The 19,321-nt window shown below is 51.0% G+C and overlaps 6 protein-coding genes across 6 annotated transcripts; 3 read left to right on the plus strand and 3 right to left on the minus strand.

Annotated features, from left to right (window-relative positions):
* Positions 1 to 671: 671 nt before the first annotated feature.
* COL26b_011970 (uncharacterized protein) lies at positions 672 to 1,066 on the minus strand (the record flags this gene model as incomplete). The annotated part of the gene is made up of 2 exons (XM_053184623.1): positions 672 to 714; positions 783 to 1,066. The coding sequence occupies 2 exons, from the start codon at positions 1,064 to 1,066 to the stop codon at positions 672 to 674; spliced, it is 327 nt and encodes a 108-aa protein (XP_053031426.1).
* A 2,276-nt stretch (positions 1,067 to 3,342) lies between these two features.
* Positions 3,343 to 4,766, plus strand: COL26b_011971 (uncharacterized protein; the record flags this gene model as incomplete). The annotated part of the gene is made up of 3 exons (XM_053184624.1): positions 3,343 to 3,458; positions 3,535 to 3,793; positions 3,903 to 4,766. The coding sequence occupies 3 exons, from the start codon at positions 3,343 to 3,345 to the stop codon at positions 4,764 to 4,766; spliced, it is 1,239 nt and encodes a 412-aa protein (XP_053031427.1).
* A 1,352-nt stretch (positions 4,767 to 6,118) lies between these two features.
* On the minus strand, positions 6,119 to 6,920 carry COL26b_011972 (uncharacterized protein; the record flags this gene model as incomplete). Its single annotated transcript, XM_053184625.1, has 2 exons — positions 6,119 to 6,471; positions 6,545 to 6,920. The coding sequence occupies 2 exons, from the start codon at positions 6,918 to 6,920 to the stop codon at positions 6,119 to 6,121; spliced, it is 729 nt and encodes a 242-aa protein (XP_053031428.1).
* A 4,140-nt stretch (positions 6,921 to 11,060) lies between these two features.
* Positions 11,061 to 13,177, plus strand: COL26b_011973 (uncharacterized protein; the record flags this gene model as incomplete). Its single annotated transcript, XM_053184626.1, has 2 exons — positions 11,061 to 12,920; positions 12,980 to 13,177. The coding sequence occupies 2 exons, from the start codon at positions 11,061 to 11,063 to the stop codon at positions 13,175 to 13,177; spliced, it is 2,058 nt and encodes a 685-aa protein (XP_053031429.1).
* Positions 13,178 to 15,704: 2,527 nt separating this feature from the next.
* Positions 15,705 to 16,093, plus strand: COL26b_011974 (uncharacterized protein; the record flags this gene model as incomplete). Its single annotated transcript, XM_053184627.1, has 2 exons — positions 15,705 to 15,909; positions 16,017 to 16,093. The coding sequence occupies 2 exons, from the start codon at positions 15,705 to 15,707 to the stop codon at positions 16,091 to 16,093; spliced, it is 282 nt and encodes a 93-aa protein (XP_053031430.1).
* A 430-nt stretch (positions 16,094 to 16,523) lies between these two features.
* COL26b_011975 (uncharacterized protein) lies at positions 16,524 to 18,443 on the minus strand (the record flags this gene model as incomplete). Its single annotated transcript, XM_053184628.1, has 6 exons — positions 16,524 to 16,766; positions 16,825 to 16,919; positions 16,979 to 17,518; positions 17,572 to 17,881; positions 17,934 to 18,174; positions 18,229 to 18,443. The coding sequence occupies 6 exons, from the start codon at positions 18,441 to 18,443 to the stop codon at positions 16,524 to 16,526; spliced, it is 1,644 nt and encodes a 547-aa protein (XP_053031431.1).
* Between the last annotated feature and the right edge of the window lie 878 nt (positions 18,444 to 19,321).

Raw genomic sequence — 19,321 nt, forward strand, 5'->3', positions numbered from 1 at the left:
GCCCATTTTTGCGGTTCCAATGGCTGAGAACCACAACAATTATCGAAGTGCAAATCAATACCGCGTTGTGCAGGCCAAACACTGGGATCAGTATGTCACCGATATTGTCTTGCTCACCGCACAGTACATTGACTCCCCAATCTTCTACCGATCGCTCTTTGTCCGCGTTCGAGGGCGCCATTGGCTACACCGGCGGCTCACCTTACCCATGGGCACACACCGGCCCAGCCGCATCGGTGTCCGGGCTCGGTGCGGGTTCGTTGTGGGGCCGCATGACAAGTGGGGGGGCGCCGACATTGACTTCACCTCACTTCTGGCAGGAACGTCACTTCCTTCCTAAATCCTGAGAATGCCTTAAAGTTATTTTTCTGTCAGCTGATGTACCAATACTCTTCATCTTTTGCTGACCTCAGACACCTCCAAAGACTAAAAGACTCTGAACATTGACCCGCCCCAATCCACGATTTCGCAGCAATGCCCTTCCACGATGAAGAGGAAACTCAGCGACAACCATGACCCTAACTTGCTCCATACCAACACCAACTTGCTTCAACAGCTCCAGCACAGCACACATCGTCTCCCCAGACGCAAACACGTCATCCACAATCACAACCGACGCCCCTCCTTGTAGCAAATCCCGGTCCATCTCAATTCGTCTCTCGTGTACTCCGTCAACCCCCGAAGAGATATGCGACGCAGCTTTGGCCACAGAAACTATAGGTGGGGGCAGCTTGCCGGCTTCTCGGATTGGGACCAGCGGTTTACCAAGTTGCATCGCCAACGCGGACGCAAAGATGAAGCCGCCGGTCTCGCAGCAGACAATGGCATCGACCTTGCTCCAATCACCCACGAAGTGAGACTGGAGCAGGGGCATGCAGAGCACCAGGCCGCCTGGTCTCTTGGCGATGTCGACAGCGTGACGGAAGTCGATTCCTGCGCGAAAGCCGGGTATGTCGCGGATCATGTCGGCTAGCTTCTTCGGGTCGTCATGGGCAAGGGGAAGCAATTGCTTTGAAGCAAACTCAGTTAGGGCTTCGTTTCCTTCGACGTTGTTGTGGAACTCCATGCTGGGGCTGTACTCCGCGTCCGATGTGGCCGACTCGCCATGATGATCCGTTGTACCGTTACATATTTTCACGCCATTGGATACCCCTCGTCGGCGCCATCTGATGTCCTTGCTGGCGTTGACCCGGATATCGACGAGTTTACTTTCCGGCACAAGGTGACTCAAATCCGCAACCGGCGCTTCATCTCTCTTGCCTGTGATGAAAAGCACGTCAACATCAGGAGCACCGAACACCATCTCCATTAGATAATTTAATTTCCTCGTATAGGCATTTGCTATTGGCAAATATGTAACCGCGCAATCATCCAGCCTTCTGGCGTACAGATCCATTCGTTTCTTGGCAACTGGTGGCAATCTCGACATCTGTAGATGCCTTGACTGATAGACCTTCTGGGCTGCAGTCTCCTAGGTACTCCGCGCGGAATCTATCCATAGGCATCATACCCTTAAAGGTGGAAGCCGCTTTCTGAACGATGTCGTCGGTCAAGTCAACACCAAGTGATCGTAATCCTCGGATCACGGCGTCATCAGCTTGTTTCTTCTCCTCCATGATGCCCCCTTGTTGCCTATTTCCCAGGAGATATAGTTAGAAGGTCCTGAAGCAAAGCGGCGTGATTTGCTCTGTTAAGCTCGGTTCGATAATAGAATCAGATTGGTCTTGGTGGAGCTGTTAGGTTTCTTCTTCGTCAATAGGTAGTAGTAAGGCTTTGCCTCTGCCTATCAGTCGAGCCGCGCCATTAGCTACTCGTTACTCACGGTACCAGTGAAGGAAAATGAAATAGGGCGCTTGCTGGGCACCATACACAAGGAATAGGTCGGATAGAACGCACCGATCAAAGGAGCTTAAGAGGGGCCTATCCTCGAAGTTAATCTTGCCGGAGGCGAGGTCAGACGAGGACGTGGTAGTTTCCAATCAGGAATTGGCTTGGCTTAAAGGTGTAGGGTTACCGGCGTGGAGCAACGACGCCAGGAAGTAGGGAGCAGCACCGACGAGCTTCAGAAAGAGTACAGTGTACAGCTGACCTGGAGGATTCAAGGACGATGTCAATAATATATACTTATGGATAGGCTTCAGGAGGACCAAGCATGACCAGGCGCGGAAAGTGGAAAGTATTTCGAAATGGACTGGTCCCTCAGTATGCCGAGGATCAGCCTATGAGACCATTGTATATCAAATGCTGCTGCAAGACTGGAATGCGCATCTCGCCAGGTTCCGTTAGCATGAATTTCGATGCTGTGACGTGCCTTCGTTTTCGCAATGCTATTCGCTCTCTCGTGGGACGCTGGATTGGTAGCATGCAGGTAGGCAGAGCTAAGTAGCGTGTGGGTCAACCCACGAGACGACGGTTTGGGCCCCGACCAATTAACTGATGGTGGAGGCTGTGAAGTAACCGGCATTGCGAGACATCGCGAGACACAGGATTCGCTGACCCCATTTTCCAAAGTAAGGCAGGTAGTACAAAAGGCTCGACGTACGTATATTGATGATGGTTCTGGTGTGAGCCAATCAAAGCTTCTCTAAATCAGTGATGGTTGTGGTATGAACCAACCAGAAAGCCGGAAAAGAAATCAGTCAGCCCAAACACCTAGGTACGTACTCGGCCTGTAGTGCGTGGGTGTGCCTTATGTGCCCCCGGTCGCCCCCAGGCCCCATGTCCCTCGTTGACCCCACGCGCCAGAAAGAATATGAGTAGGCGTTGGTGGGAGGGTTCGCTGCATACACACATGGTGATAATTGTGGCCTTGTCCAATGGGAGAATGGGAAGGAGGTGAGCGGGCTGGAGAGAACATCCATGACAATGGAAACGGCAAGGCAGGTGCGTAGTCGGGAAGGCGGGAGAGACGTATACGGCCCGAAACATGATGGTTCTGGCGTCGTCCAATGGGAGTACGGGCAGAGGGTTCCAGCAGGCGGGTGCCTTGGCTTTAGCTAGAAATACTTGTGTTAGCCTGGATTCGTGTGGCTCTTAAGGTATCTTTGTTAGGAATTTGGCGCGGTAACATATGAGTCTCTATTTTCTTTGGCACCGGCCTGCCTGGCCGCGCCCCATGCCGCCTCGCTGTATGCCTCCCGTCCTGGCGTACTTGTAAGACACGACCCCAGCCGACTGGTATTTGGTGCGTACATAATCCTTCTCATCACCGCCCCGTCTCATCAGGTGCTTTTTGTCTCCTGGTATCTAACTACATCTTACCCTCTTCTGCAACATCGCTTTTTCTGACGAAACACTTCCCATCTGCTTACCCCTTACTTTCTCGCCCATCGGACCATCGCAATGGCTCGCGAACTCAGAAAGCACCATGATCTACTTGAGAGCCTTTACATCAAGCAGGATATGAAAATTCAGCAGGTTATTGCGTACATGAAGAGCGAGCATTCCATCACCGCCGGGTAGGTCGATAGCCTCCAAACTTCCGTGCTGTCAGGTTGCGAGCATCATGGATTCTGATAGATACTCTGACTCCAGAAATTCAACCTACGAACGTCTCTTCAGAGAGTGGGGCTTGAGCAAGAACAAAAAAGGCGAGAACTGGGCCTGGGTCGACCACAGGATGCGCAAACGGCATGGCGACGGCCGAAAAAGCGCTCTCTATATCCAGGACAGGCGGATTCCGATGAATGAAATCCAGAAGGAGATATCTCGTCACGTTACGACTTTGCAGCAGGCATATCTTTCGGCGAGGGCAGGTGCGTACACATCGATCGAGGCAAGACATCCCCCTAACGTTAGCAGCCCCGAGCCCATGCACACCTAAAGGGTACCGCATCGAAACTCCAGCCTCCGCTATCTCAGGAGGAACCCCAGTCGGAGCTGTCTCGACACCCGCTTCACAGCCTCCGACACCAGTCGCCGACCAATGGGAACCCGACGACACTAGTAGCCCCGTCGGTTTTGACGCCATCGACATAGTCGAAAGCCCCGAGGCGGCGACTGGCAGTACCCCCGAGATCGACCTCCAAGACAAGACAATGATTGTGGAAACTCTGCAGTCCTGTGGTGCTTTCATCAGGATCTGGGGCTCAAGTGGCCGCAGTATGTCTCATCAGAAGATTCATGAGCTCTACGAGGCCATCGCTCATGGCCTCCTGATTGCTGCCCAGACGTCCAAAGAATACGCCATTCCAATTGAGATGACCACTTTCACGACGGGATTTAATATTCTTCTCGGCACATACCGCATCGATTGCGATTCTGTCCGAGGTGATGTCGCCCATGTTGACAAGAGCGAATACGAGGATGTGTTCCGTGCGGCACTGTTCCTAGCGGTTCGGAAGGGCGTCTTAGACTTGGTCGAGATTCTCTGGGGTGTGTTCGGCTCAAAGAACCCGAAGAACAACGATGGAGAGACGTGTCTGCATATTTCTAGCATCCACAACCAGCCGCGAGTAGTCGAGTTTCTACTTAGCCGGAATGTAGACGTCAATGTAAGATCCCGAAATGGCCGGACACCATGGACCGCTATTGGAGGCTCGGCCAGCCACGAGGACGTGTCCAAACTTCTCATTCAGGCTGGGGCGTGTATAAACGACACGAGACCGGAATTGATGAACAGTCTATATGAATGTGCCGCAGGCGGACATACAGAAGCAGTCAGGACCTTGCTCCGCAGAGGAGCTGATCCATCCTTCCAGACGCCTTACCGCTGGGCTCCTCTGGTAATTCACCTCTTCAATTTCCGCGGTTCCCTGAAGACCTAATTTGAAACGTTGATAGCACTTCGCAAAAACCGTGGAAATTATTCAGCTCCTAGTCGATGCTGGCGCTGATGTGAACGCCGTTTCTGACATAGGCAGGACGCCACTGGACGTTCACTTCAACAACCAACCCAAGAAGCAGTGCCTCATCGCCCACGGTGCAAGGACTTCCAAGGATCTTCAACGACGCCCAAGGGCACACCAATTACCACCTCCACCACAAGAAATGGGGCCTCCAAGGACTGGACTCCAGATGACCAGGACTCCTGAGCAGCCATCATTCAGTGCTGTACAGGCAGCTGGTGTTCAAGGTAGCACAACATCCATGTTCTCTCCGTCACTCCAACGCAGCATCCCCATGACCTCTTCCCTCTCACCTATTGTATCTGTCACGATGATGGGTAGCCAGGAACCATATCATACTCGTGAAGCCTCTGTCTTCACATCCCAATCGTGGTCTTCAGAAATGGCGACGCGTCCTATTCGCTCGTTTTCAGTTCTGTTTCAAAGCGAAATCAATATTCAGGAGTACGAGCGTGGCATAGATGAGGAACACGATTCGCCAGGGGGCAGCGAGCAGTCCAGCTCCAGACTGTTGATGACACCCGAGATGACCGGATTCCACATTTAAGCCGATCCATTCAAGAGGAGGAAACTAGGTGCAAGTCTTTCACATACGTATGTTATTTCTAATTACGTTAAGCTTAGTTATTACTAGTTTCTTTAATACAAAGGGATAGTTTAATTTAGATATCTTGTTTGATCTCTTATTTATAGCTAAATGATTTGTTTAATGTAAAAACTTACACACCTATCTTAATAATCTGATTATGTTTAGAATACCTTGCTTTAATAATATCGCAAGGGATATAACTACATAAATATATACTCTAGCTGCTTATCTAAGGACTCTAGGCTTTCTTATGCTATATTTCTTATTAGTTACTACTAACTAGTTTATATCCTATATAAGAAGATAGTATGGTTAGACTTCCGTTATATATGAGAAAATAGAGAGAATAAAGCTTAGTATACGGTAGGTTTAGAGCCTAGAGGCACGGTGAGCCCCTTTTCATGGCTTTTTGAATGATGTCTCCTTCTCCTCCTTTGCAGCCCGCTCCGGCAATGACTAGACTTCCGGCTTCGTCGACATCGTCTTCATCTGTGATAATGTGAACCTGGTTGAAAGGGCTCATGCCGAAGGCAACAACATTAGGCCACAGACAATGGTCGCTGTGCCCCCCGCCTACAACCCTCAATGCTGTGCAGTGTTTCGAAGCTCATCGGACACAGTCCTGGACATGCTGAATCTTGGTAGGTCTGAAGGCCGCGGCCGAGCGTTGTAGATGAGCTTCCTAGTTCTTAACCTGCATCTTCCCGTCCGCGACCGGCACCCTCGACGCTATCTCAGGCAGTGCTGTTGAATGGCGCGTGAAAGCCATCATGACCTCCGGCGCGGCGAAGATGAGATGTGCCTCGACTTGTCGGCCCAGGGAGCGGCAGATGTTGCGCCATTGGAGTTGAGTAGCTGTGGTTTGTGGCACGTAGCCTGCAATGAATGGGATGAGGCGGTCCAGGGAGTCGTCACTGTTCTCTACTCGAACGATTCCTGTGGGGAAAGTTGCAACTTGGTAAAGTACTAGGCCCTGCAAGAGAAGTGGTCCATCTCTGTGGAAGAGGATTGCCGTGCCGTTTCCTGGCTGGTCCACTAGCAGTTCCAGTGCAGTACAGATGTAGCCACGCTTGAGGATCCAAGGGCGTTCGTCTCAGGCCGGCTTCACTCTCTAAGCAGGGCCGCGGTAGCCCGTACTCGTACGCCGACTTTAGCCACTCTTCCAGATGCGAAGCAAAAATACTGTTTGACTCAAGCGCAGAGTACCTCGTGATGTTCTGCCTTATTTTCAAAGGCAGGCGTCCAAGCACACTCTCCGGGCCCGGTCCGATTTCCAGCACGGAGACACGGAGGCGTGATTTGAGGATTAGGGCGAGGAGCTGAATGAGTTGAGGCAGGATGAAGTCCTCGTATGCGGTTGAACATTGTACGAAGAATTTGAAGCCTGCGCTGTACTGCTCGTCGGACAGAGGTTGGCTGGCGAGTGCATCGTCGGATTTGGCCTGTTGCCTCAACGCGCGCTTCATGTGGTCAAGAGTGGCCATTTCGGTAGCGCGAGTGAGAGTGCAAGTTGAGAAACGGAAGCCGTGGTGACCGCTTGTAAATCATATGAGTTTCATTGCTTCATGTACTCAACTGGGAGCCGGACCGACGCCAATTGACCAGATTAGATTGCCACGCCACAGGACCTCCGGTAGATTGTGTCCTCCAGGAGCTTGCCGCAAAAGCTCTGCGTTTTTACATAACTTTCGTGAAGGAAAGGTGAGAACCTAGCGCAAGACATGCGCTTGGCTTCGCTGGCTCCCAACGACATCTGCGATTGCTGTCGGCCTCCGGCATCATGCATTGGATTTCGGCCGGTGATAGGCACCGCGTGATAAGACAGCAATCATTGTGTCAATAGATTTAGCGCCGAAAATCTGCAATGCAATTCTGGTCTTTCTTTTGCGTTTGGTTTACTTCAAAAGAGCAAAACATTGAGCAAAGGTGCGACAAACATGCGGTTGAGAAGAGGGCGCTTTTCGGCCGTTAGCGCCCGGGCCGGATCCGATGGCAGCCCCACTTGTGCTTCCGGCGCCGGCTTAACCCCTCATATGCCCTAGACGATGGATAGTGCTCGAGACTTGGACCACCGGAATAACTTGAGGTCTTCACACCGCCACTTCCCAACTCTCATATAAACGTGTTTCTCTTTGTCAAGACACTGCAAGGCCAGTCCTTCAATCCAAACCGGAGGCGACTTCATGTTGCGGTGCTTCCCAAGACAGCTGTATTCCAAATACCCCATAGCCGTTCGCTTGCGGACGTGCCCTGGCACGTTGGACCTAACAAGACAAACGGGAAGACAACACAGCTCAACGAGAAGGGACACCTCATTGTTATCGATCGTCACTGCCCCTAAAGACTCGCCAGTCTCTGCGTCAACCAGGTCGTCGCCCCGCTTGAGCTTTGCCGGGAAGTGCTTTTGGAAATCGTATTCAACATAGGGCACGTAGTACGCCTTCCTAAGTCGACCTCTTACTCTCAGCACCGGCTGTGACTCATCCTGACCCAACGCCTCAATGCTGAGAATGTGTAGCCATCTCGTATCGATGAACTCTCTAGGGGCATTAGACAAAATGAACCTGCAAGCCCCCGGCAGTGAGCCCCACGACCACGATGGGGCGCGATATGACCTCAATGCCGTCTGGCTCTTGACTCCTTCGGCCACCACCCAAATAAGTCCCCGGTGTATGTCGCCTTTCCAGAGTCCGGAGACATATTCATCCTTCAACGCGAACTGAAGTGCCTGCATTATGCCAGCAACGGCATGAAAGATGTCGGATGGCATGGTCAATTTGCAGTGCGTGTACTCCCACACGATCTCGTACCAGCCGTGATAGAGTCTGTGAGATGCGACAGGCGATGAGTACAGGTCTTCCCCAATCTGGGATGTAGACTGCGCACGTTGCCAACCCATAATCGACCACCGCATGTCCACATCCTCTCTGCTACTTTCCAGAGGCCTACCTTCTGGGATATTCTCTGATGCAATTTCCTCTTGGCACTGCCAGCTCATCTGGGCCAAGGAGAACAAAAGCAGCCTTGGTGACAAGACACGCTCCTGGACGACCCATGCTCTTGTCCATAGCGGGGGCTTATGGTCGCCCCAAATATCGCGTGCCGGGTCGGGAAAATATAGTGCATGCGCAAACCCTTTCAGCTTTCCATCTTCAGGGAAGGTAATTTCTGTTGGTATCGGAGATGTAAGGCCGGGATGCCGCGTCGCAAACAGGCCGCCCTCGCCACCAGATGAACTGACCCCTGATATGGTCATGATAGAGTTGGTGTAGTACTGGCACATCCTTTTAGCCTCAAACTCCCAGTCGTCTTTCGAATCTTGGATGATGCCTAGAGAGGATATGCCTAAGCAGAACGAAGCTAAGGGTGCCGATTATTGGCACAAGCGTAAGACTTACAAAGAGAGTCTATCCACAGATACCGTACACCCAATGCTCTTGAAGCAATAACGGCATCGCGGAAGGTCTGAGATAAGTCTTCCAGGAGAACACACTGTCTTCTTTGTGTAATAGTGTCCTGCTTTGTAGTAATAATCGAAGACTTTCCCCAGCAATGGCTCAGCGTAATGTATGGGCCGAGTCGTCCGGCACCGTCAACAAGGCGGAGTCCCGATGGACAGCTTTTCGCCATGACGTCCAGCACACGAGAGGGGAGCGGCGCCAGAGGATTAGTAACTAGGCTGCAAGAAGAATGGGTTGCGAGACACCGCTTTACCCAGGAAGCCGCGAGACGAAAATCGTCATCTGAGCCAGTTGCCCATGAAGAGCTGACTGCTTTCGATGATAGGATGGAGCTGATCCCGCCTGTAGTGGTCATTAGCTTGGATCATACTATGCCTCGAAGACATGGGCAAGAGCAACCGGACCTTCATACTGCGTGAAGTGGAACGGAACTTGGAATAAACTGGGTTTCGTGAGTAGGAATGCAGCTAGACAGCGATGTGTCGCTCTGTCATTCCCACTACCGAATTGAACATCTGGATACCAGCGGATCTCGACTGCACTCTCTGGAAGCACACGAGAAGGCCTACTACGGTCACCAAAGATGCTGTGCTTGAAGTTGTCGAGTAATAATGCGCACAGATGACACCCGTTCTCTGCAGCGGCGCGCAGTGCCTCGACACTCGGCTGGTGAGAATATGGGTAGAATGACCCGTGAATGTCTGCAGTTACATTCTGAGATCGAAATAGGTAGTACCAGTTTGGTAAGCGTTCGTCCGATTGGGAAGAAAAGTCCCTGAAGTTAATGCTTGTACAAACTGAGCATAACATACCTAGTTGACTTCAGGGAGGATGTGTACCTAGGCTTTGGTTGTGACAGACAATTTTCCCACCCAGGCTGCAACTGGTCGAAAATCCCCGCGCCTCGGCAGCTGGTCCTTTTGTCAGACTTCAGACCACGCAATTGCATAATCGAGGCATTTCTTACTGACAGGGGTCAAAACTGCATGACATCAATGTGAGAGTGTCATTGGGTACAGCCTGCCCACTACTAGCGCGCTGAGATTTTATGGATTGAATTCGCATATCTACTCCGATACCGTCAGAAAAATTCGATTTTAAAAGGTCTCAGGTCTTGCATGAGATGAGTAACTTGGGGTTAAAAGGGACCACCGAACCCGAGGAACTGAAGACTTTGGAAAAGCTTCCAAAAGTTGCCACGCTGCTTCATGTCGATGTAAGGCAAGCTGTGACACGACAGGGCTCAGAGTGACAATTGAATGTTTGCAGGACTTTGTTATCATATGTACGTGCAAATGCTAGTCCAGATCTTCTATCGTATCAGGCAATCTCGCCCAAACAGGATCAGCGATTCTTGCGTGGAATCTTATCTTCTTACAGGGTAAGCAGCAGGCTCCGTAATGGTAAAACGACGCCCAACACATTGATATGCGTAGGTTTTACTCTCTCACGGCTGGCACGTCAAAGCCGACGTCGGAATAACGAGTCATGAGAGATAACAGATCGCTTCGAGAGGCGTGTAGTTGTCGAACTATGACAGCACAACTCTTTCCATATGCGCACAAGCCTATGGTCTAGCTCCATATAGGTAGGTGTAAAAGGGACTTCGCGTCGTCCACGTTGCGTTTAGCTTTGCGACGCCCACCAGATATTCCCAACTGAGTTCCAAACGACGCCCAACTACCTTGAAAAGTCCCACGCTATCAGAGCTGGCCCTCTGATACATGATACCAACAGTGACAACTAACGTGTTGGCGCGCGCCTACCAGGTGCGCGGGGATTGGGGCCCATACGACAGTAAAACACCCGAATCAAGAATGGCGTACGCGGAGCCTTGCCTGATTGAGATTACAGGCTTTAGGCATCAGGCCATCAACTGCAGACTGGTGCAGTATTTTGTTTTTGGGCCAAAGGTTGGGTCGGGTCTCCTGCATTTCAGCTGTGTCAAGTTGTGCGTGGTTAGGTGGTATGCATGAGCTGCGCCACTCCCATCGCAAATGAACTAACAGGTCGAACCGACAGGCCGAACCAACAAGTCCGACATTGGGTTTTGGTGAGTATACGTTGAGGATATTACGATGCCATTGCTCACCGTGGAAAATTTACTTGGATTGTTGACAGTCAGCTCACGGCTATTTGCAGCTTACGCAGACTCTTGCAAACATGGCTGAAGTTAGACTCGATCCTGGAGCTCTCGACGAGTTGAACTCCGTCGAAACTCGTGCCTTATTCGATATTACGGACAAGCTTTCCTCTCTCGGCGTTGGCAGGATTGTCAACCTCCCTCAGATTATCGTCGTTGGAGATCAGTCATCCGGAAAGTCATCTGTCCTCGAAGCCATATCTCATGTCAAGTTCCCCGTCAGCTCGGGCTTGTGCACACGTTTTGCCACGGAGCTGGTTCTCCGAAATGGCAGCCAACGACGCGTGAAGGCCACAATTCAGTTCCACAACGATGTTAAGCCTGTACTGGAGACGCGGGTCGACTATTATGGGAGAGAGGATATTGGCAGAATTGTCGCCACCGCCAAAGAGAACATGGGCCTCACCGACTCCACCAGAGGATTTTCCAAGGACGTTCTTCGTCTGGAGGTCGAAGGCCCGAACCTGTATCCTCTCACCCTAGTTGATCTGCCTGGAATCTTCCACACCGCAACAGCGAAGCAATCAGCCGAGGGCAGAACAACCGTCATGGAGCTGGTGGAGAGCTATATGAAAAAAGAAAACAGCATCATACTCGCCGTCATATCAGCGGGTAATCAGCTCGCCAACCAGAGAGTCCTGGAGGAGGCCGCGAAACACGACCCCGCTAGAGAGCGAACACTTGGAGTCATTACTAAGCCAGATCTTCTCCATCCAGGATCTCCCGACGAACTCGAGTATCTTCAGGTAGTCAGAGGGCGCGAGGCGGTGCACAACCTGCAACTAGGATGGCATGTGTTGCGCAACCTTCCAGACTACGACGAATCTGAGGCAGACCCTGACTATCGGGACGCAGTTGAAAGAAAGTTCTTCGAATCCGGGTCTTGGGCGTCCATAACGGTAATCCATCGGGGCATATCTGCTCTACGAAAGCGTCTAAGCCATATTCTTCACGATCATATCAAGAAAAGTCTCCCGGGTGTTCTTGAAGAGATTCGGGGAAAGATCGCTGAACATGAGGCCGAGCTCGCACGCTTAGGGCAGGTCAGATCCAGTTCGGTCGACATGAGGGCATATCTCGTGGACATCGCGGGAAGGTTCGAGAGACTTGTCCGCGACAGCATTCAGGGTCACTACACTGATCCGTTTTTCGGCGGCCTTGATGGTAGTGATCGGAAGTTGCGGTCTCACCTGCGGAGTTTCAATCGAGCCATTTGTCACATCCTCCTGGTGCAGGGGTCATCACAGAAGATATCTCCTGACCCTCCTGGCTCTACGAGACAAAGCGTTATTCCTCTGCATCTTCAAGAGTTCCTCGACAAGCATCCGTACGATCTTCCAATGCCAGAGCCAATCACTTGGTCAGAGATCGCCACTCAACTGGAGCGGCAAGCGGCCGCAAACCAGGGCACCGAGTTTCCCGGATACGCCAGTACGAATTTGATACTGCAGCTTTTTCAAAGACAGTCGAAGCCCTGGGAGGCCGTCGCCAGGGTACATTTGGAGAAGGTCACTGCTGTTGTGAAGACGTTCGTGGACGAGGCATTTGAGCACGTTGCTGGGCCCTTGGACACCTGCAATACCACTTCCACGATTCTGTCGACCTGCGTCGATCCTTTCTTCGATGCAAAAGAGAAGATTCTCGAGAAAAAGTTGCGGGAGCTCCTCCGACCTATTCAGGAGGGGTATGCGCTACCTCTCGACGTTGACTTCCAGGAAGCTATGAACCCCAGAACTTATGATCGTAGCTTAGAAAGTGCCCCAGACGACGAAGACGACGACGACCCAGACGGCTCACGACACTCGAGAGCAGACCTCCCATACCGGCGCAATGAGTTTGGTACTGGGCGGGCCATCGAAACAATGCAGATATTCTACGACGTACGTATTATGCTTTCTTATTGTAGCCAGCCGTATGGAAGCTTATTGACTTGGCGTAGATGGCGTTGCGCACATTCACTAATAATCTGATCAACCTGGCGACAGAAAGCTGTCTCATTCAAGAACTCCCAGGAATTTTGACACCAAAGGCCGTGAACGAAATGAATGACACGAGGTTGGCGGAGCTTGCGGCCGAGTCAGAGGAAATACGGGAGCGCCGCACACAGTTGCAGATCGATATCAAGCTGCTCAAGTAGGGCCTGGATCAGTGCCGCCGGTACAGACCCAGAGGCGTGATGAGTGAGAAAATTTCCATGTCTTCAACACCGAAAGAACACAGCATATTAACAATCTTCCTTTAGTGCAACGCACCACCCCCACAAAAAGCACTAAGCTGGAGACTGCTGGAGGGATGCACACGATCGGTAAGCAGTTTTTGATTACTTCAAGATGAGAACGTTTAGAGGACTCACACCAAAAACAGTCCCTATCGTCATAACGCCCACGCAAGGAGAATCGTCAGCCGAGACCACCCTGGCAAAGAAGACGAAGGCCCCAGTGGTCAAGTTACCTCCCCCCGAAAGCTATGCAAAAACTGCCATGAAGCCCGAGAAGATCTCTCCGGCTGAGAATAGAGCACTCTTTGGATCCATTTCCAGAAAGCCCACTGGGTTTGGTGACGGAACCAGCAATATCTTTGGCCAAGTCCCAAGTCAGCCTCTATCAAATTTTGGCACAACAAACGGGACATCGGGACTGGCGGCCGGCATGCCAGGAACCCTCAAATTTGAAAAGAGGTTCGAAGCAAAGAGAAGCACAGCAGCCGACACAGTCGCTTTTGGTGCGTTCGGAAAGAGCAGCCCAGGTGGCTCCAATGCCTTTGGGTCTCAAGGCAGTGCCATGACGAGTTGGTCGTTCGACTTCAGCAAGAACGACGCAGCAAAAGTCCAGGGTGAGAAGACCAGCATTCGGAATGCTTGAAGGCAATTTAGAGCTTTTATCACCAGCTAACCTTCAGAAAGACCGCGCAAGGTTTACAGAAGCAACCGCATCAGTCAACAAGAACCCGGGGAGGTTCCTTGCCACATGGACTTGCCACGAAGAGCCGAATGCAGATGGATTTGGCCCCTGGGCAACGTTTGGCCACATTTGCACTTCAGAAACCTTCAAGAGCTTCTCTCCTGAAGAGCTTAGGCTAGGAGATTGTTGGATACTATCGTATCCTTGGCCACTTAATAAGCGGCCGCCGCGCAGTGTATTTTAGGGAACAGATTCGGCATCCATCTTTAGCTATTTCATAAATTGACAAGCTCGACGTCATTGGCCTTATGATAGTTGCAACACAAGGGAAGAATGACATAAAGGAATGTGACTAAGACCTAGATTTTCCAGTTGTTGCGATGCAGGCATACCTTTTATAACGCTGCGGCGGAGTTCCGCGGCCGTCCACTTTGAGTCCTCGACTCAGCAACCGTACAGGTGAGTCCGGACGAGTTGGCTCAGTCGTATCTGCGCCCCTTCTCAACTGCTCACTCCTCGAGGACGATCACTACTGGGGTCATACATCAGCTCATTTCCCTCGTCAAAGATCAGTAGCAGAGAATGAATTATTGCTGTCTCGCCCTGCAGAAAGGCTAGGTCATATTCATAACACGCCGGTGATGCCAATGACGGCCCTTATGAGACGATTATAATGGCAGTACTTGTTTTTTCGGGTACTGTACATTCGTGCGGTATTGTGTATTATGCCACAATGGGCGGTGTCAACACAGCCTCGGACGTAACTGCACATCTGCTACAGTTAGCATAAAAGTAATGCCTAGCACCAGTAGAGCTGCTCTATGCTCCAATGTAAGCATTCGGACGAGGCTCAACAAATTGATCAGAAGCAACCCAAATCAAGGGCTGGATATCTGCCTTTTGTGGTGAGGCAACGCGAGGGTGGAACCGAAAGCCGCAACGCCTAGTGCATTTCTCATGCAAGTGCTATTCGACAACCGGTGTGCGCTCATCTTAATAATTGCACAAAGTTTGACGCGAAAAAATAACAAGCCTTCCCGATATATATCCAAGCTACAGCTCGCGGGAGTTTTCTCACTCAATACCTGGACACACAAGTGCATACGTCCAGAAGGTCATCGCCGGTTCGCCATCCAATTACCAACACCTTCTCGCCGTCATTTGCCATGGAGGACGATACTGAGCTGTCGCCGAGGCCTTTGGGTGAATCGCTCAAAAATGGCACCATAGACTGATCACTAAGAATACGCGGCGTGTTCCGGGGCTCAGGTCGAGGTTTCATCAGCACAGTCAGGGGTTGCTATGCGCTGACTGTGCGCGTATGCATGAGACCTGCATGGAAGTTCCGGAACGTTGCATAGGTAAGCCCTCAGACTCTCAGTAAGCAGCATATTTCGCGCCTCAGTGTGCGCATACTGGAGCAAATGACCTTTTAAACTTTGGCTGAAGTCTCGCCCACTCAAAGCTGAGCAATCAAAGCGCAGGGCAATGCGCAGGGCTTTGCTGCATATCGCTGGAAAATAAGCCAAACGGTTTTATTTCCCCGAGTCAGCCGGATTCCAGAACATCGCCCATTGTCGATAACTTTTGATGAATAAGTTGAGAGGAAACGTGACGCTCACATTAAAGCGAGTCAATGCGATGCCTCCGAGGCCTTGGGACTACTGGATGGTCCCTACATATAAACCGCTTCGTGCTTTCTTAAGCCTTGTTTGATTGCCTATTCTCTCATTTTGCACTCAGTAACAAGACACCGCTGTCAAGATGAAGCTGTTTCTTCCCTTGGTTATGTTCGCGGCGGCAGCTTATGCCGCAAGCCCCGAGACATTGATGGAGTTCCAAATGGATCTTCGTGACCCTTACAACCCTTTGACTCTCAGAGGCCACCCACCCGACTGTGGCGACGAAAACGAGGGTGAGAACGGCGGGCCTGTCGGCGACAATGGCGGATCTCCTAGCCCGGGTCAAGGTTCGAGTGGTAGATACAACGTCTGCTGTCGGTACAACGGTCAACACAATAAATGCGTAAGTCGCTCAATGATGACAACTGTACATGATGGCTAACACGTAGTGTAGATTTGCTTGGCTCGGTGCAGGGCGGTTCGTATCTCAACATGGACCATCTAGAGATCCGTTGGCTAATGTTGATCTAGGACTGCAACGCTGGAATCTGTTTGATGTAAATCGCATTCAACTCTCGTGTGCCAATGGAAACGTACATACTCTGAGAAGGAGTATTCGATCAACGGCAAAGTCCATACACACTGAAGGAGCATTTACTTGTTTCCACATGTCGCTCCTATTGTACGGAGGAGTCGATGACAGAAGTGTCAATTTAATGGTTAGGAGGGAGAACGTATGATTCATATACCCAATTTCAATTTGGATAAACATTTCATTTGATACATTTCCTATGGTTTGAGTGACCGTAGCAGGTCCATTCACATCGAAGCCGAGCCTAATAAATTAAAATTCGAAATGTCGCCCTCGGCAAGGTATTATAACATCCAACGCAGTAGCTAAAGCAGAATACGGTACAGATGTAGGTAAGCCTCGTGAATCATTTGATGTATGCGCCACAGCTTAAAGGTCTCGAGCGCGCAGCTCGATACCGGCCTGATGCGCTGTCTTTGTCTTAGCAAATTTCCATGCGGGAATACGACGCTCGAATAGTTCATCAAGCTCTTGATATGTGCGCCCCTTTGTCTCGGGATAGAGTAGAACACAAGGGATGAGGTATACAAAGGTGACGCCTCCAAAAAAGAGACCGATCTTTTGCTGCCAGCCAGCGTACTGATTTGAAAGCATCAACGGCACAGTGTAGTTCTACTCTGGTTAGGCTTGGATGGGCATGAAAATGACAAGATGTGATGCCATGACTTACAAAAATGATACCCGTGATGTATTGAACAGTTACAGCTAGTGAAGTTGTCTTCGCCCTCAGCTTCGGACTTGAGACCTCGACAAGGGAGATCCAGCCTAGAAATATTAGTATACGTATGATCGATCCCAGAAGGTTAAACTAATGACAGGCTCACCGATTGGAGCCAGTGAGTTGGCATACAGGAATGCCCAGATACCGCATAGAGCAATCAGTACAGGACCGGACGCCGAGGTGGGTTGCATAAACCCCAGGCCGCCGACGATGAAGCAAATGACCATCATGCCGAAACCACCTCCGAGAACCAGGGTGCGGCGACCGACCTTGTCAACCATGTAGAACGACAAGATGATCCCGACCAGAAGAATGGCGTTGATGATGATTTTGCCCAAGAAGGGATCTTCGACGTTTGCCATGGAGAAGAAATATGTTGTGTAGCCAAACATGAGGGGCACGCCAACGACATTCTGAAAGGTCAGGGGCAGGGTTGAGATGATAGCACGCTTGAGGTTGATTGGAGTCATGAGGGCTTTCCAATCACTATCGCCACCGAGGGACTGGGAAAGGGCGATTGACTGGTCGATTTCATACCGCATAACAGCGTACTCATGTTCAACGTCATAACCCTCGACGTTTCCAACAAGTCTTCGGAGAGAGTTCTTGGCTTCTTCGTGTTCTCCCTTGGAGGCATACCAGGCTGAGCCTAGTTAGCTATGGCCTAACGCTGCTTTTAGGTGGTTTAAAACGTACCTGGAGACTCCGGTAAGAAAAGCATCGGCATGATCCAGAGTCCGCAGAACACAAACTCCGAGTAGAAGATGTTTCTGAAGTGCATGGGGTTGGTGTCCTCGAGGATCTTGAGTCCGATGGCAAGGAAAACCTGACCCAACGAAAAGGCGAGGGAAAAGCTGCCCAATAGCGCGCCACGGAACTGAGGCATTGCAATCTCGGACATGTATACCATGACGGAGGTGCCCATCATACCACCGGCACAGCCTGCGATCAGTCTGGCAACGAGGAGGACGATCCAATCCTTGGATATAATGGCTACTATGATGGACTTTTGTTGTTAGTCTTTGTCGGTTCTAGGGGTGTGGAGGATTATTGTTTACCAATGTCAGGAAGAACGTGACTCCCCACATGTTGAACTTCCGCCCGAAGCGATCCGCTGTGTGGGGAGCGATGAGCTGAATGGCGATGGCAGTGACGAAGAACATGGAGCTCCATAGGGAGACATGGTTGGCGTTGAGAGCCGGTTGGCCAGTCTTGGGGTCTCGAACGGTAGCGAATTGCTTGATGAAGCCTTCGTTGGCGACGATGCTGCCGACTACCGAATTGGCATAGCCCGCGTACCTGGAAGGAAGTCTCAGCGTGTCTGGTTTGTGAATTCATGGGGAGCAAACTGACATTCCCGCAAGCGACACAGAAAGGCCGCAAGCGTAGAGCCTCCAGAACTTCTTGATACATTTCGCCCTACTCCAGTCGGCAAATGCAGAGGTGATAGGTGTTACTTCCCCACCCTCTTTCGAGATGCCGGCTTCATGGTCCATCTCGGCTGCTTCCTCGAGATGGTCGCCATTCGGCTTCTCGGCTATATGAGCACCGTCGCGATCTTGTGTCATCTCTTGGTGACAGAAAGAGAATGAAGAGAATGAATGACAATTCGAGACAGCGGCAATGAACGACCACGGACAGTGCAAGAAGCAACACAAGAGTTCAAAGCTCAAAAGTTGAGTAGTCGCAAGTCCCGACGTTTTGGAAAGTCCGGGGATGTGGGGTGGTTCTTTATGAAGACCAACCGTGGGGAAACAGGTTTCCTAGAGCTCGTGGGGACCTTCAGCGACGACGCTTATTGTTACCAAAAATGGTCAATACTGACCAGAGCAGCTTTAGTATCATGTCACATTACACCCATGGATATAAGAACAGCGTGATTTCTGGGGTTCAGAAATATGTCCCGGCCTCTCGACCATGCCCGATCCCTGACATCACAGGGCAAGCCCATCTCACTTCATCCACTTTGTTGATGATGGCTTAAGATGGTTGGCCGTTGCAACGTGAGCCGACCGGCCTTTAGCCGAACATTTCCAAAAGCCCGGCACTCGTTTCCATAGTTCAACTGTACTTACCCCATGTGTTTGGTGAATGCAGAAAATCCTAACACTCAAGCTCTCGGTGTGGACCAAAATGGATGTTTAGCCCCGGAAAACCATCGGCCGATGACCGGCCGACCACCGGCCGATCGTTGCCCGGTCTCCGTAAAGTGCACTCTGTCGAGATCAATCCACCTGTCCGATGCACCTATAGCTCACATGACGCCTAAAAGATCATGGGTACTCAGTTCATACCCCTCACTATGACACAATGATAGTTGGTAGCTAATATTGCGCTTCGTATTTGGTGGGGCCTATGGGAGCAAGTGTGCCCATCTTGAGCCGCGGTGTATTTCAACTAAATCATCAGTCGTATAGCCTGACCCCCAAGCTCACGGCATGTTTGA

This window comes from Colletotrichum chrysophilum (genome assembly GCF_026319265.1).
Source record: "Colletotrichum chrysophilum strain AFK26 chromosome Unknown scaffold_158, whole genome shotgun sequence".
Taxonomy (NCBI): Eukaryota; Fungi; Ascomycota; class Sordariomycetes; order Glomerellales; family Glomerellaceae; genus Colletotrichum; species Colletotrichum chrysophilum.